This window comes from Sander lucioperca, chromosome 19, assembly GCF_008315115.2.
Source record: "Sander lucioperca isolate FBNREF2018 chromosome 19, SLUC_FBN_1.2, whole genome shotgun sequence".
Taxonomy (NCBI): Eukaryota; Metazoa; Chordata; class Actinopteri; order Perciformes; family Percidae; genus Sander; species Sander lucioperca.
The window spans coordinates 18,654,244-18,672,670 of NC_050191.1; the positions used below are offsets into that span (position 1 = coordinate 18,654,244).

General features: G+C 41.1%; 1 protein-coding gene across 3 annotated transcripts in view; it reads right to left on the reverse strand.

Annotated features, from left to right (window-relative positions):
- The window catches only part of sgk1 (serum/glucocorticoid regulated kinase 1), a 34,023-nt gene that overhangs the window by 7,468 nt on the left and 8,128 nt on the right, over positions 1–18,427 (reverse strand). For 2 of the 3 annotated variants that reach the window (XM_031321767.2, XM_035995218.1), the window contains 2 exons: positions 8,894–9,109; positions 6,559–6,622 (listed from right to left, as the gene is read on the reverse strand). In XM_031321767.2, the coding sequence (XP_031177627.1) occupies positions 6,559–6,622; positions 8,894–9,109 (280 nt within the window). Of the gene's footprint in view, positions 1–582; positions 811–6,558; positions 6,623–8,893; positions 9,110–18,427 lie in introns of those variants that run through there. The other variant, XM_031321771.2, reaches the window with a different exon arrangement.

Genomic DNA, 18,427 nt, shown 5'->3' on the forward strand with positions numbered 1-18,427 from the left:
AGGTCAGATATATTATTAATCTGTCCCCCATAGCCACCTGATCACACACACACACACACACACACACACACACACACACACACTCTCTCTCTTTCTCTCTCTATTTCTCTCTCGCTAAAACAGAGAGAGAGGAAGAGGGGGAGAAAGTGCACATCAGGTACTTCCTAAAATCCCTCAAGGCGTCCAACACGCCCCTTGCTCACTGCACCAACAAGAATTTAGTGCTGTTTGTTAGAAAAAGATATTTTTCCCTGAGACAGCACAGGTTGCCAGCCTTCAATGTGCATCCAATCCACAATATCTCACCACTGAACACTACAGCAGCAGTCCACATGGGACATAAACCGACATCTCTCATCAGCGCTTGAAAGCATCTTGCGCCAAACAAGCGAGACCTTGAACATCATATATTGCTTTCTCAAAAACTACGAAAAGCATTGACCTTGATAACTTGACACAGATGTACAAAATGAGACTGATTTTAATGTCTGAATGATGAACAGCTACTTATATTTATCCAACAAATAAGAACTAAAACATGTAACAGGAGAGGATTAAAAGCGACGATGAAGAAGACGTTACCTCCGAGCACTGATCTTGTGTCTGCATCTGTGGTCATATCCCAGAGTTGAATGAAATGAGGAGGAGGTGTAGAGAGAAGATCAGGAGAGAGGAAGAAAGAGAGAGAGAGAGAGAGAGAGAGAGAGAGAGAGAGAGAGAGAGAGAGAGAGAGAGAGAGAGAGAGAGAGAGAGAAAGAGAGAGCAATACTAACAATAAGTCCACTCAGTGTTTTTCCTATCTGGCCCTCTTTCCCTGAAGAGGAGGCTCCACAATACTCAAGCTGTGTTGATTGCCTTTTTATGTGTCTGTGTGTGTGTGTGTGTGTGTGTGTGTTAGTAGCCTATGTTATGTAACCCACTAGTGCCACTGTCACCAATGCCAAAGTCAGCCTTCACACACACACACCACACACACACACACACACACACACACACACACACACACACACACACACACTTAGGGGGTTCGCTGCAGTGCCAGAGGGGTTGAGGTGCAGGATATTAGAGTTGTAATATAAACACACACACTCTCTCAGCCAACCCACCTACAGTATAACCATAGACAGAGAGCCCCATATGCCCATATTCACACTGTCTCCTGACAGATGCCATCCATCCTTTAAATCCTTTCCTCTCTTTCATCCTCCCATCCCTCCAATCTTGTAACGCCGACTCCCTGTGCCGGAGATGATGAGGCTGTTCGTGGCTACAGTTGATCTGGCATTGAATGTGAATGAGCCTTGATGCTGAGGAACCAAATGACACCGTTACATAAAGACCTCGGCTATTCAGAGAGGACAGCTTGGCTTTTATTTTGGAACTGGTGTGTGTGGAGTGTTTGGCTAGCTATACAAAAACTAAATGGCCTACTTATGCCTTTAGCTAGTGTGACGATTGAGACTCCCCTGTGTTTGAATTTTGATATTCTTCGGCTTGTGTGATTGTCTCTGTTAGAGATGTCTGCTGGTCATTGGTGTGTTTGGTAACACTTTATTTTGTAGGTCCCAGACTTCTTTGATTTCCTAGAAATAAATTAATATGTAACTGTCAATTGTTAGGGTGTTCCAGGAAAGGATCATGTGATTTGATATTCATTAAAGGGAAAATGGAGCACAATACCAATTACAGAACATACCATATAGTCAGTGCACAGCAGGTCAGCTAAACTTTCAAAAATATACAGTACAATTATTACCTTATATGAAGAATAAATAATCAAGGAATGGCTGTTTACCTGGGTTATACTCATAATGGAGAAGTTATGTTAAGGATATCAACAGCTGCTTATAAACTCAACACAACAGTTTCACATTACCGTAATAAATACATAAATACTACAGACCCGTCACTCTGACCTCTGTGGTTATGAAGTCTTTTGATTGTTCTGGCTCACCTCAAAACCCTCACTGACCCACTCCTGGACCCCCTGCAGTTTGTAGAGCCTATAGAGCTAATAGGTCTGTAGACGAGGAAGTCAACACGGCTCTTCATTTTATCCTCCGGCACCTGGACTCCTCAGGATCCTACGCCAGGATCCTGTTTGTGGACTTCAGCTCTGCCTTCAACACCATCCTCCTGGCTCTGCTACAGCACAAGCTGACCCAGCTGCATGTGCCTGACTCCACCTGCAGGTGGATCACAGACTTCCTGTCTGACAGGAAGCAGCGTGTGAAGCGGGGAAACACGTCAGTGACTCTCTGGCCATCAGCACTGGTTCCAATCGAGGCTGCGTCCTTTCCCCTCTGCTCTTCTCCCTGTACACCAACAGTCCATCAAGCTCTTGACGTTCGCGGATGACTCATTGGACTCATCTCTGGTGGGGAGTCCGCCTCCAGGTGGGAGATTGACCACCTGGTGACCTGGTGCAGTCAGAACAACCTGGAGCTAAACACTGAAGACAGTGGAGATGGTTGTGGACTTTAGAAAGGACGCAGCCACACCCGACCCCATCACCCTCGGTGACTCCACAATGTAAATAAAGTGCCAGAGTGCATGAAAAAATCATCAAAAGAAAGTGCCAGAGGAGGATTTGGGACTTTCTGCTAAACCCCTAATGTCCTCAAATTCTTGAAACATCCCATGGTATGTACACATCTGACCTGTGCTGCTGCGACTGAATTTGCCTCTTGGTGTTGTTGAGTGAGGACAGCAAATGTCAAATGTTGAAAAATGGAAGGATGAATTCGATGAATGTTTATTTACTGGCCCGTGCTTGGCCTCCTCTCAAAATGCAAAAAGTGTCCCCCGGACAAAGCAAGTTGAGTTGTTTACCGTAGGCCATCAGGATGTCCAAAAGGGAGAATATTTTTGCAAAGAGAGGATTTTGTGGTTGATCCACATTTTTTTAGTGGGCCATATGAGGGCAAGGATTTGGCTTTTGGATTAAGGCTAGAATTAGGTAGAGGTTGTGATGGTCAAAGGTAGATTTAGTGAACAGAGATTATGTCGTTGGCAGCCCTGGCTCCGAATACAGTACACACACCTAATTCTGTCGGACTGTAAATCTTCAGGGTATAATGGCAACAAACATGTTCAGACAATCTTCAGAACTGTCTCTGGTTTGGGAGTGCCTTAATGGAAATGTATATGTACATGTTTGTGTGTTTGTGAATATGTGCGTGTGTAGGTTTGTATGTTTGCCTGTATGAAGTTCAGGTTGACACAGGTGAGCGATGTGTCATGAATGGTGGAAGAAAAAAGTAAATAGCTGCAATGTTGATATTATTTTTGCATTACTGAGAACAAAAGTGTTATGTTTGAGAACACACACACATACACACACACACACACACACACACACACACACACACACACACACACACACACACACACACACTGGCTTTGCAATCACATATAAACCTGTTGGCATATTAGGAAGAAGAGCACTATAAGTCAGTAAGTGTACATTTTGATGAAAAAAGCAAGTTGACGAACATACAAATGTGTTTGATGCTCTTTGGTAATTACAGTAAGACCACAGAGAAAGAACACCCAGTTTGCTGTTTGTTCCTCTGTGAAATTTTACTGTCAGAACTCTACTCCACATAATTATTATTATTGCATTTAACCCTGGCTCTACAGCATTGCTCTCTACTGCTCCCTCGGTCACACACATCACATGTGACAAACTCCAACTTCTAAGTGCTTCGAATGCCGCTAACTGCTGTTCTTGGAACGACAGGGTGTAGGTGCATCACGGCTGAAGCCAAAGGAACAGTTTGTCACCAGGTTGGCTAATTGCTCGGATGTCTTTCCCTGTGCCGAAAACTCCCATAATTAACAGGCAGACAGTTACTCCCAGTGAAAAAACGTTTTAATCAGAACAGTTCTTGTTATATTTCTCTCTCTGGGGATGTTCCAGCAGGCAGTAGGTGCCAGCAGATCTGCCACAAAGTTGTGGTATTGCAGTAGCACAGCGTGATAAGTGGTAGTGGAAAGTAACTAAGTACATTTAGTTTACTTCTGTACTTTATTACAAATTTGAGGCACTTGTTCTTTGAGTATTTCTACTTCATGTTCCTATACTTTATACATATTTAGTTACTACTGCTACAGATAAAGACTTTACATACAAAATACTTATACATTAATTCAGTAATATTAATCCAATGATATACTATGTAATAGCATAGCACATGGTTTTTCAGAATTATGAGTATTTTTACTTTTGATACTTTACAGTTTTTTTTCGATTGCTAAACGACAGTGGGCACAACTGAAGCCACATGTGCAAAACTCAAACTACAGTCTGCACTACCGACAGTCACCTGAGCTAAACAGTGCACATCTCCTGCAAAACTCATTCCAAGCAACACAACTCTTTACACACGTCTCAAAACAGGCTCGGTGCAGCCAAACACTATGAACAATCCTCACTATGATAACACACATTGTCACTCAGAACACAGTAAAAACACTAGCGTCAAAAACAAATACAGAAATTACAAACTTTTCATCTTTACAGTTTGAACGATTTGAGTGACTTCACACTAATCAATAGTTTGATTAGTAGATATAGATTTTATAATACACCAATTTTTACGTAAGTTAAACAAGAAGGAATGAAAAGCAGCAATTTGCTTCAATATAGTATTTTGTTTATAGTAATTTATGGAATTACTGGAAAAAAAACTAAAGGTACATAACAGTAACAAAGAATAGTGTGACTAATCCTGCCTCTCTCCAGCATCATGCGGCAAGTTTTCTTCATCACATTGGATGTCTGCATCATCTCTAAATACTAATGACTGTGATGTTTCCATTGCTTTCACCTCCATTACTTTCTGAAAAACAGTAAGAACGCAGTTTCACTATTGTAAAGATATAGTGTTTTACACTTTTTTTTTATAGCTGTGTATATAACCTCAGACATCTTACCTGGACATATTGGTATCTTTGCTCTTTTACCTGTTTCTCTCAAACGGTACAGTGTATAATTGTTTCATTCTTATTTGGTGTGTGTATACAAAAAAAGGCTTTCTGAGCTTTCTCTATATAAATACCGTATATATTCACTAACTAGTCTAAAACAAGACACCTGCTTAGGCTTTCAGCTAAAATTCCAATCAGCAGTGTTTGATAGGCACCAGACTGAAATCTATTCTGTTTTGAATGTGTGGTTAACAGTTTTGACAGCAGTGTGTTAGCATTTGAACAAAGTGCTGTAAATCCACAGTGTTGTGCAGGTTGTGGTTAAAGCTACGGGATAAGTGTGTAGAGTTTTGAAAACTGTGTTCAAGCAATGAAAAACAAACTAGAGTTTGGTCCACATAAACTACTGCTGTGCAGACTGTAGTTTGTATTTTGCACATATAGCTCCAGTTGTGCCCACTGTCGTTTAGCAATTGAAAAAAACTATAAGTAGATTTTATTAATAATGCTTATGTACTTTTACTTAAGGGACATTTTCATTATATCTACTTTATATATTTTATATCGCAGTATTGATACATTTACTTAGGTAAAGAAGTAACTTTGACTACAGAGGAAAATATACATAATAATCATAATATTTAATACATAATATAATAAATAATGTTATAGGAACGCACTACAAATTAGAATATGTTAAATTTTAGTTTCATCTGCTAATTATGATGTAAAAATTCAAGAATTCATAATGTTTTATCCAAAGGTGAAAGAAAAGTTAAAGTTTGTTGGTAAAAAAGTATGTAATGGTGAGCTCAAACACACATGAACATGAGAAGAGCCCATGCAAGTTTCCTGGCAAAGGTAAAGGTAGCAATGACAAATGGAATAGATAGGCTTTAGGCCAAAATGTGAACCGCACACATATTGTGAACTTTAGATTGGACTATGATTTGTGGCACAAATGGACGGATGTAAAAGGACATGATGGAAAACTAAAGTACAGTCACTAGTCATGTTCGCCATAAATAGATGCTGGACTCTAACCCAATGACAGAAAAAATGGAATTGTTTCTGCTGAAGCGAGGGGCAAAGGTTGTGAACAGATGTGGAAAAGGTCACTGTCATGTGTATGATGATCAGCGCTCAGTATTCTGTCTGTAACTACTGTTTTGCTCTCCAAGCCGGTTTCCACAAAACACCAAAATAGTAATCTTGGTTTATGAACAACAGTTATCATCCTGGGAGCTTAGAGGTTGGATTAGAGAGCCAAGTGGAATAAGGTGAAGTTACACTGTGTGTGTTTGTGTCTGTGTGTGTGTGTGTGTGTGTGTGTGTGTGTGTGTGAATAATTTTGCTCCCACAGCCATTAGGTTTGGACAATGGGGAAGCAACAAACAAGAGAAGAACATACAGAGAATGAACCGTAGGAGATTATTTTGAAATGGTTGGGAAAATAAGCAAAACTGCAGATAATAAAGAGAAATTACCCAGGACTGAATGGCGAGGGATGACGGAGAGAGATAACAGAGGAATGAGAGTCACGGTGTCAAAGACGGATGGGAAAGAAGGAGAGAGGGGAGGAAGTGGAAGAATAAAAAAACACGGGCTTAGTTGCCGGGGACTTACTGTTGTCGCCAGGGCAACAGTAGCTGTCTGGGTCTGACTCATTGTGGTAGTACAGGTCCATCGCCTTGGGGAGAAATATGGCATTAATTAGTAAAACAAATTGAATACTTATATGACAAAAACATGCAAATAAAAGTACAGTAGATGCACTCACACTGCAATTTTCTTGTTGAATGATAAAACTGTACAGCCCTTATAACGTTCTTGTAAGTCCCCATTAGATAAATAAATAAAAGAAATAGGCTTGCCAAGCTACAATCTGTCAGTAGTTCTCAACCTGGGGTTGGGTTGAACTGAACACAGGTTATAAACAAATAACATGCTGTGATAAGGGGTCACAAGAAAACATTGGTTGAAAGGGTTACAACCCAATAGGTTTGGTAACCAATGATCTAAGCTGCTTTTCTAAGCTCTTGAAAAGAGTGACTCTAAGAGATGTGACATCAACATCAGCACTCTTAATCAGCATTTCTAAAACCACTAGTTCTGACCCAGACTTGTTCGTGCTCCAGTTTCAGTTGGCTCCCCGCATGACATGTTTTAATGAGGCTGGGTTTCCAGGGTGAGACTGCATTAAATCACTTGACTCCTGTGCTGAAAGCGGTGGGAAACGTCTGCTCCAACAACATGACGACACAGTGTTATTGTGCTTAAGTGAGACTAAATGCCAGGATGAAAAGAAGATGAACTGCTTCTTGATTACATATAGCTAAGCTGGGCTAAGTTCACTGTGCAATATCTTTAAAATGTATATAGAGATAGAAGAGAGTATCAAATGTATATCTTTAATAAAAGACAGACCAGTGGTGGAAGTGGTCATCAAAATGTTCGTAAAGTTTAAAAAGTAAAAGTATTCATTCTGCAGATTTTTTTTCTGTTGGGATTGGCCTCCTTCAAAGGCTCACAAGATAAATCTAGAAGGAAAGAAAAATAAAAAATAAGGGTCTGCTACACAAATTCGAATTCACGATTTGGGAGGTTTAGAGCTCATACACAAAAGGCCTCAACAATATGTTTTTGTAAGATGCCACATGCCATACAGGCTGGGAACCAGTGGTTTAATCTTTAACAAGGCATTTCATTCTATAAACTTTCCACATAATGTTTTATGTAAAATCTAAATCTGAAAACTAGTAACTAGCACTTGATAGAGATGTAGATGTGCTGAAGTTCATTTCCACCACTGCATGTAGGGTGTTTATGTCTTTGTGTTTGAGTGTTAACCTTTGGCATGCTCCATTTGATTATAAAAGTCAATACATTGCTCTATATACGTGGAAGGTTGAATGATTTAGAAATGTGCAAGTAAACCCTCCTGAATGTGCACAACAGCAACTACTTTGAGTCTTTTCACATACAATACCAGTATAATTGGCAGCTTTTGCATCTCAGGACATTTCCATGAAGCCGACTGTGAAATACAGTCTTAGCCTAGTTTGCAGCTCTGAAAACTTAGCCAAGCTCAGTATTCTGCCATGGGTGTTTTCTGAGAACGAGAAAAGCTGAGGCGTGTGTGCGTGTGCATGTGTGTGTGTGTGTGTGTGTGTGTGTGTGTGTGTGTGTGTGTGTGTGTGTGTGTGAGAGAGAGAGAGAGAGTTGTTTGAATCTTATCACTTTGTGTATTCATTCAGAGGTATCTGTAGTCACGCTGGTCTCTCTGAAGTCAACAATCACTTCACCATTCATGCCCCTTTCTCCTTGGATTTGCCTCATGCGCTTTCCCTCTCTTTCTTCAGGGTTGTTTATTGATTCAGTATAGGATTTGATGGAGTCGTATCCATAGTGATGGTGAATCTAGGCTTTCCATTCATTAATATTTCATTGCAGATTTATGTTTCTAAAAGAAGACAGAAAGTTTGGGTTGTTCAAGCAGTGGCAAAGAGAGCCATATTTATTTTCTGTGTGAGTGTCAAGGAGAGGTAGAGGTTTGGCTGTGACTCATAACATAAAGCACATTTAACAGCAAAAGGGCTAGAAATACTCTTTCTAAGTATTTTCTTTCTTCTCTATTTCTAAGAAATTAGTAAGTCTGCTTTTTATGGTTGCACCAAAACTCAAAGGAAAAAAGAGGCATATAAAAAGTTGAAGAAAACAAGTATTTTCATTATTTTGTCAACTTCCAGTAGGTGTTATCATATTAACCATCTGAGAAAACACAGTGTCTTCAACACAATCAATTTCATTGCACGTTGCTAACATCTATTGTATAATATGACAAAGTTTGAGGATTACCTGAAACCCATCAGGGACACCTGGAAGTCCCCTGCTTTGGAATCAACTGATTAATGCAATCAAATTAGTGTTTGCTAATTTAATTTGCTGTAGGCTAACTTGCCTGTGTACGTTGACGTGGCTGCCAGGTATCCTCCAGGGCGTAGCTGATGTAGGGCCCACTGCAGATGGAGCACTCCAGCATGACAGGGCTGCCCAGGAGGGGCGAGGCGTGGATCCCCCAGGAATGACAACCGCCCAGGTGGATGTCTGACTCTGCTTCCTTCTGCTTACCTGTACCGTCGGCGTGATGACGGGCCAGCATCTTCCACTTCCCGACCTGTAAGTGACGATAAGTAAAGGTGTTTTTGCAATGGGCCGAAAAAGTTTTAAACCAATTATGTGGAATGAAAGCAACGTTTAAGACCAACTAACAGCTCTAGTGAACTCCTTCAGTTAATGAGTAAAATATATTCGGGTAACATTTGCATTGCACAGGAGGCAGTGAGTGAGTTAGTCTCAGCTTTAGCAGTAATCTCCTCTCGTGTGACAGCTGCTCTCCTTAGTACTTTTCATCACAAACACCTCTTCACAATCATTTAGCATGTAGGATGTGGCAGGCAACACTTACTGAATACATATCATGGGCATGAACCACAAATACCCATCAAGCACACATACACACAGGAGAGAGAAGGTGTGAGAGAGAAAAATAAGATACATGGGGAAATGGCAGCCATGGTCAAGGTGCACATAGTTCTTGAGAAAACCAAATTGTTTCGGTGGATGTGTCATTGACCCAAAATGGCTGTTATGTAAGGTAAAGGGTGTCCTTGGCACAGAGAGCCAACAGGTTTAGTCATTGCAGCCATTTCACATGAGTCTTATCAAGGCCTCTATAAGTGGCTGCTGGCCTCTAAATTACCCCAACTTGGCATGGGGAAATGTGTGTGAGTGAGATTATGTGTTTGTGGATTGTGAGTCCAAAACTTGCAGCTCTGCAAAAAAAACCTTTAACCGTGTGTGAATGGTTGCTCCCTTGACTATATTTATAGCTCAGTGCTGGAAGGACAGAATGGATCCAAACAAATACTGAGGGTGTCAAATACAATATGATACCATTCTGTCATAACGCTGTGTGTGTGTGTGTGTGTGTGTGTGTGTGTGTGTGTGTGTGTGTGTGTGTGTGTGTGTGTGTGTGTGTGTGTGTGTGTGTGTGTCTGTGTCTGTAGGACTGCCTCTATCCGTATGTAGTGAAATTATTGTCAATTGTTACATATTGCTACAGTATCATTTTTCTTTTTCAAAGTTGATAAAATTGTCTTGAATCAATACATATGACTATTAAAGTGTTAAATAAATAGTTCCACTTTGTTTGGGAAACATGTGTATTCGCTTTCTGAGTTACACAAAGTCATTACAGCCAGCAGTCGGTTAGCTTAGCTTAGCACAAAGACTGGAAACAGTGGGAAACAGCTACTATGGCTCTGTTCAACGTTAACAAAATCTGCTTACTAGCAGCTCTGAAATTCACTAATTACAATTTCATATCTTGTTGGTTTAATCTGTATAAAAATGTGTAAAAATGACAATTTGCTGTTTATGTGCTGGGCAGGCAGTTCCCAGGCAACCAGTCGAGACTCATGGAAGTTACTGCTCCAAGCCGAGAAATAGTTTGGCACATAACCCCCCGTAAAACAGCAAATTGTCATTTTTATGCTTTGGTTTTTGTATGGATTGAACCAACAAGATATAACGTCTTAATTAGTGAGCAAATATGTTTGATTTTGTTTTCCCAAATTATTTTTTTCTTTGGAATTTACATGGCTATAATATTTCCATCTTGCATACTAATTCCAGTACATTTGCATGTATATGTGAAGTACATACAGTATTACATATGTATTGCCAGCTACATATTATAAACACAAGAAGTCTTGGACAGAGTGGAGGTATCTGTTTTCTTTATGCAGCATTTGATTATAGTTATGTACTGTATGTACAGACCCATCTGATCCTTATTAGGCTGAACTGTGCATGTTAATCATGCAAATTATCCTTTATTGTATGGCCTCTTACTGAACCCTGTTCCAGAGAAAGTAGTACCATGCATTCTTTCAGTGGTATGTGCACAGATAGAACACATATATGCATGCTATCTCCAGACTCCTCTTTCTCTTGAGCCCTTTCCCTGCCCTTTGACCTGGTTTAGTGCTACGGCCCTTTAAGATATTGGTCCTGCTATCAGTTTGGTTTCATAAGGCCTCTCTTGTAAGATCTGTCCTTTCACCTCATAAACTCAGGATGTAATATAGTTCAAGGAAATGCTCAGACTAAGGCCAGGATTTACACATCAGCCACAAAGTCCCACAAATCAAGAAAAAGAAACATCATGACTTCATCAGACACCTTTCTTCTTGTTTCCCCGATGCTCTCAAAGAGGCAAGAGTGACCCCACTGCTCAAAAAACCAACACTCGACTCCTCTGACGTAAATAACTACAGACCAGTCTCCCTTCTTCCATTTCTATCTAATACTCTTGAGCGTGCCATTTATAATCAACTCTCTACCTATCTCCACCAGAACAACCTTCTTGATCCCCACCAGTCTGGCTTCAAGGCTGGCCACTCAACAGAAACTGCCCTCCTTGCTGTCACTGAGCAGCTTCACATCGCTAGAACAACCTCTCTCTCTTCCATTATCATCCTTCTGGATCTTTCTGCTGCCTTTGACACAGTGAACCACCAGATCCTCATTTCGACACTCCGAAATCTGGGTGTCTCAGGCTCTGCGCTCTCATTGCTCACATCTTACCTGGCAGACCGAACCTACCGGGTAACCTGGAGAGGATCTAGCTCAGAACCTTGCCCACTTAAAACTGGCGTTCCTCAGGGATCAGTCCTGGGTCCCCTCCTCTTCTCTCTGTACACCAACTCTCTCGGGTCTGTCATTCAGTCGCACGGCTTTTCTTATCACAGCTACGCAGATGACACCCAACTAATTCTCTCCTTTCCTGAGTCTGAAACTCAGGTAGCAGCATGTATCTCAGCCTGTCTGACTGACATCTCTTCTTGGATGTCCACACACCATCTGAAACTCAACCTCGACAAGACTGAGCTCCTTTTCCTTCCAGGGAAGGGCTCTCCTACCCAAGACCTGACTATAACAATTGACAACTCTGTGGTAGTCCCCACCAAGACTGCTAGAAACCTGGGTGTAACACTTGACGACCAACTCTCCTTCACTGCTAACATTGCTGCAACCACCCGATCGTGTAGATACATGCTGCATAACATCAGAAGGATACGTCCCCTTCTAACGCAGAAGGCGGCTCAGGTTCTGGTTCAGGCTCTAGTCATCTCACGTCTAGACTACTGCAACTCCCTCCTGATTGGCCTGCCTGCATGTGCCATCCGACCCCTGCAGCTCATTCAGAATGCAGCGGCTCGACTTGTCTTCAACCTCCCCAAGTTCTCTCACACTACACCTCTCCTCCGCTCTCTTCACTGGTTACCAATTGCGGCCCGCATCCGCTTCAAGACACTAGTAGTTACGTACAGGGCCACGAACGGATCAGCACCCGCTTACATCCAGGACATGGTCAAACCATATACCCCAACCCGCCCACTTCGTTCTGCATCAGCCAAACTGCTGGCTGCCCCGTCACAGCGAGGGAGAACTAATCACTCAACGAAATCCCGACTGTTCACTGTCCTGGCTCCCAAATGGTGGAACGAGCTCCCCATCGATATCAGGATGGCCGAAAGCCTACACATCTTCCGCCGAAGGCTAAAAACACATCTTTTCCGACTACACCTCGGATAAATAAAAATAAAAAAAATAGAAATAATTAAAAAAAAACATGCACTTTCGAACCTGCACTTTCATATGTCTCTTTGTAGCTTTGCCTATTTAAAGCTACTGTATTTGCGCTTACTACTTGTGGTCTGGAGTTTGAACCTTCACAGTTGAAAGCACTTAATTGTAAGTCGCTTTGGATAAAAGCGTCAGCTAAATGACATGTAATGTCTTCTGCCTCTTCCTCACTAACCTCTTTAACGGCCCTTGGACTGTATTCAATACACATCATCTTTGAAAAACAACCGTGTCTCAGTCACTGACAAAGTTATGTAAACCCTTTGCCTTTAGATTTGCCCTTTACTCTCATACAGTTGATCTAGACATAAAATACAGTACTGTATGATGAAGCTGCAACTGAAAACACTGTTGTCGTGAACATTATCGTAACCACATAACTCACACTCACCACAACACTCAGTATACCGCAAACACATATAACAATAAACATATGCATAATGTATCAGGAAAGTTTCTGCATAAAGTCCCTTCATATAGGGGTAATATTCAGTTTTTGTCGAGACTGTTAGAGGTGTTCATTTATTTATTCATCATTTATTCAACAAACTGGAGGAGTGGCTTTGAAAGAATAAGCTGCAGGGAGGTTCTAATGAAAGACGCTATTGAGTTGCATTATGGGAGTTGTAAGATACTGTATTTCATTTACATGTCTTTTGTGAATTCCACAACTTTATGGAAGTGCAATACTAAATTACCCCTTTAAGTATTACTGTCTCAGTAATTAACTTATCTCTATTATCCGTTAAGTTTTACAGTAAAGGCAGGCATGATACTAAGGTTAGAGTTAAGGTTACAAAGTTAGCTTTGGGCTTGAAGTTTGATTGCTTGGTCTGTTCACTTTACAACTAAAAAGTTGGTCAGGGGTAAAGCACTGGCTAATGCCAGTTACGGGGACGATACTTAAGGTTGATAAGTGGCTAGCATACGCTATACCATGCAGTGCCTGGTGATAATCATTGGACGTTAAGCAGTAGACTGATATAAGTCCACAATAAGATATTAAAAGAGACTCAAGTATAACTTATAAGATTAATTTGATATTAAGTTCACAGACAGTCCAAATACATTTAAAAAAGAATAAATAAAAGCTTACATATACTGCTAATCAGTGCTCAATTGGACAAAAAAGTAGATAAGGCTAGCGTTTATATTAGTGTTATTAGAAAGCCTATGGCCCTCTTTCCTGGTAACTCTCTTTTTCCCTGCTCATCCCTTCCTGTCCTCTACCAGCTCTCCTCTAACAAGCTGTGTGATGTCCCACATATGTCTGAGCATCAAAGAGTAATGAAATGAGGGGATGGCGAGAGCGCATCGGTGGGGGGAATTATAAAGTAGAAGGGAATGAGGTGCGAGCGGAGATATGGAGACAAAGAAAAATATGTTTGGAAGATAAAAGATAAACAGAGAGAATGAGGGTGTGAGATACTCATACATCAGACATAAGCTATCCCATTCCCTGTAAGAGATAAGACTTGCTCATTAACACCAAGGTCACTGCTCTTTCTTCTTTTTTTCTTTCCCCCGATTCTTCTGTTCCTAGATCGCGAACAGGTTTTTAGGTTTTAAAGACAGTCCAAATGGAATTCAAACACCATTTACAGTATGTCCCATGGGAGATTAAGCCTCAGAAATACTGTCCAGAGCCAGACAGAGAGAGAAAAAGAGAGAGAGAGTGAACCTAAAACATGAGAGAGAATATCTGAGAAACAAGACAGCAGGACGGATAGAACTGTAATGTTATTGTTAAACAGAGGAACGGGCCAAGGGGTAAGTTTGGGATTTCAAGATTGGGATATTGACCCTAAGCTGCTTTGCGGCCATTTTCACCCTCTGGTATCACATTCTGACTCTTTTCAGCCTCAAATCCTGGGAAGCTCTGAAGTCTTTCAACCCTGACTTCCTGGCAAACACTAATATTCATGGTCATCCGCTGTGCCTTAATCCCTGCCATTTATCTTGGAAATTAAAAAGCTGCCCTCTCCCTGGACTTTTTTTTTTCCGTTTGTGCTGAAGGTAAAGTCACCAAAGTGATCAATTTGATAGTTGTGGAGACCTTTCACTCAAAACCACACATGTCAATATGCTGGTGGTGCTAGATGAAAAGTCAGGGGCTCACCAAAGTCAGTAGGATAGATGAATGTCTGCACAAATTGTCATGGCAATCCAATAGTTGCTGAGATATTTCAGTCTGGAACAAAGTGGTGAGAGTGACAAAATGACCAAACGACCAAACGACCCAAAGCATGTGTGGATACTTCTGCAATTGGATATCAGTGCTAACTGTCCATTCAAAACACGGGTTTCACAGCATGCCAATACACTCATTTTGCATCTGGACTGTGAACGTTAGATTATTTCCCTTTTTGTTGTTGCATGACATTGGATTTAGTTCATGGATCTTAAGGATGTAGCACCACAAAACCAAAATGACGTCTTAAGGTTGACCTTAACTGGAAGTGGAATAATAATACCAGGTCTGAGCCTTTAACAGCACAACAAAATGTGGTATGTAGCCTAGCAATAAAGCACAACTACAATAGTTTTTTTGTGCAATAGTAATACCATGAGTAAGCATATTGTCCAAGTGGAAGCAGATCAGGTCAACTCTGAGTTTGTCGAGTGCAAGCCATAAGCCCCAAAACCTCAGTGCACTAAGCAGTTTCAATAGAGCTGAGTATGTGAATGGAAGAAATTAAAGTTACACTGCCTAGTCAGGGTGCTGCTGAGCCTCTGTGGTGCAGCAGTTTCTTGGCATTAGCTCTGGAAAATCAAGATGGAAGATGGGATTAGCTGGGTTTTCAGGGTAGATTAGAACAACAATAATTCCCAAATTCCCTCACAATGAGACTCGCAAAGGAGGATGCTCCCTTTTTTTTCGCGGGTCAAGGTCCGCTGAGAGAAATAGGGAGGGAGGGAGAGAGGAAGGAGAAGGGGGAGCATGAGGGAGGAGTATTGATGCTGGTGGATCCCCCAAATACAGGGGAATTTAGCCACAGGAGGTGTAGAAACTGATATAGAATTTGTTACCGGTCTTTTGAGTCTTGTGAACATTCAAGTCACTGATTATGCATTGAATATACACATCATAGTCCATTTTATATCAATTAATATACCAAACCATCAGCTATTATCAGTTGTCTTGATAATTTAGCCCCTTTCAACCCGTTCTCACTCCCAACTCGAAAAATACGGACGTGTGGTCTGTGGCTCTCAGCGTCAGATACGACGCAATAAGCACCCCTCAGCGTGTGTATGGAACGCACCAGGCAGAGCAGCATCTCCGCGGCGCTTGAAGATAACGTAGTATTAAGAACGACAACGGTAGCATGTAGTATGAAAGCCCGAAATTCCCCGTAAGGAGGTTGGTTGGGGTAGTGGATAGGTCAAACAACACAGGACTTTTACCCCAGAGACCGGGGTTTGTTTCCCGCCTGTCACTGAAACGTTTATTTTATAACCCCATCCACGATCTTAACCTAAACCCAACTGTCCCGTTCTTGTCCCACGTGTCACGTAAACGTACCTTTTATAAACCCACCCATGATCTTTTTCTAAACCTAACTGCGTCAAAAGTGACGACAATAGTCCTGACCCAGCGCGTTTAGATAAAGTCTGTTTAGATATGATGCTAAAGGAGACTTTTAGCGTCAATAACAACGCCAAAGGCACCTGATCAAGCATCAGTATTTTACGCGATACGAGTAAGAATGTGTTGCCCCTTTTTTCAAGCACCGAAACCCTGAAAGCATTACCAAAAATAAACCTGTGTCACTTCTTCAAAACCACTTCCCTGACATTTTACCATACAGTCATGCAGTCATGCATTTGTTTATCTCTCTCTACATACGCCAAATGCCTTTGTTATCTGTATCAAACCAGACACAGATTAGTCAGGATGGCTAACAAACAACCTGCTCTCCTTTTCCTTCTTCAGCTATCCTCTAGCTTGCTATAGCTATGGTTGGGTAAAACACAAGCTAATTCACACATCCCAGTCACGACAAATCCAGGAAAATGCAGCCAAGGTATGAAGTACCTTCTGTATTTATCTCCTTTTTGTTCTTTGGCAGAGAAAACCTGTATAATGCTGCAGTAGAAACAGAAACAAATGCACTGTGACATCCACTGTGAACCATGAAGATAGATCATGCAAGAAAAGCAAGTTTATTACTCCAACCACATTCTTCCACTGCCAAAGCACTTGGCTTTGAAACCAAAGAATTAGCAGTTTTCCATTGCTAAATCTATCCTAAACAGTGGTAGCTTAAATCTGCTTTCCGGACCCTATGAGAGTTTCCTTATTTAAATGCTGCTTAAATATATTTAGATCAGAGGAAAGAAAAACATGAGTCGTAACAATAAGGAGGACATTGTATGTTGGCAGGACATTATCAAGGTTGATATAGATAGGGCATGATTTTAATAGTGGCAAAGGGGAGGTTTAATAGACAACCAGCTCTATCAGGTATTGCCAGGAAGACAAGAAGGAGTTGGAAGTTTGCCCAGTCAATACAAACTGGCTTTAGACCAACGAGCTGGCACCTCACCAGTTTCATTACTAAGCACAGAGTTTGAACAACTCAGTGGGTTCTGACTTGTGGCATTTATATGGAATGAATATGAATGTGTGTTGAGCTCTTTATCAAGGAGAAAAGAAAGTTTTGAGTCAATCAGCCAAACTATTGAAAAGAGTAAAAACAGAAGTTTGGAATGACAGGCATTTCTCCCTAGTTTTGGTACTGTACAGTATGCATGACAAGCCTACCAGTTGAAGAAGGATTTTTGCTCCCATACTCTCTGTGTAACTCTTTGTATCAAATATAATTGGACTTGTGGGTTTTTCCTCTTAATTCCTTCTTATTCTCAATACAAGCTAAATATCGCTTTGACAGTAATGCAATTCATGGCAAATGCAACTAAAGCTGGAATTCAAGTGAGTTTTTTTGCAAAGGTAAACTGTTTGGGTAGTGTTGACAGGACAAAGTGTTGGTCTTGAGAGACACAGGCAACAAAGTTCACAAGTTCATTAAGTGCACAGTTATTCAATACAACAGCCCAATAAATCATACAGTTTTGCTGAGACTGTATCAGAGAGTCGATAGCCCTTTTGTAGACTGCAGTTGTGTTGTGCAGTGTTGTATTGAATTTCATTATACAAAAATGCTTTTCTAATATTGACCTGAATATTGGTAAGAAACCACCAACTCAGCCACACATCCAGATTTTTCCAGTGTTCACAGGCCGGAGTCCAGAGTTCGTGTCCTTGCCTCGAAAGTGTCAGCAGAGTGCCAGTAAAAGGTCACCAGTGAAGTGGTGCAACCTTTGAATTTGACACACAAGTCATTAACCATTAGCTCTGTTAAGAAGTGATCTACTGCCTCTTAGAATGCACAAGTTAGACACTTCAAAGATAAGACTACTTCAAGAACCAAAGTCTGGAGTTCAAAGTCCAACAGAAACGTGTTCTCACAGTAGAAAACCTCATTGCACCATTAAAGTGGTTAATCTTTTTCTAAGAAGATGATGTTAAGAGCCATAAGTTGGCCAAAGTTGTGGGCATTTTTACTTCTAAAATCACCCTCATCATCAGTCATCCGATTAAACACCTGAAATGTATTTGCACTTGTCATTGACTCACAGTCTCACATGACAGGATCTTTGAATGAAATCACACCACCATCAACTGCCTCCTCCAGTTCTCATTCACTGCCTCAGACATGATGCATTAGCATTCGTGGAACAGAGCTTTAGCCTGCAGGGCCTTGTCACTGCTGAGGGA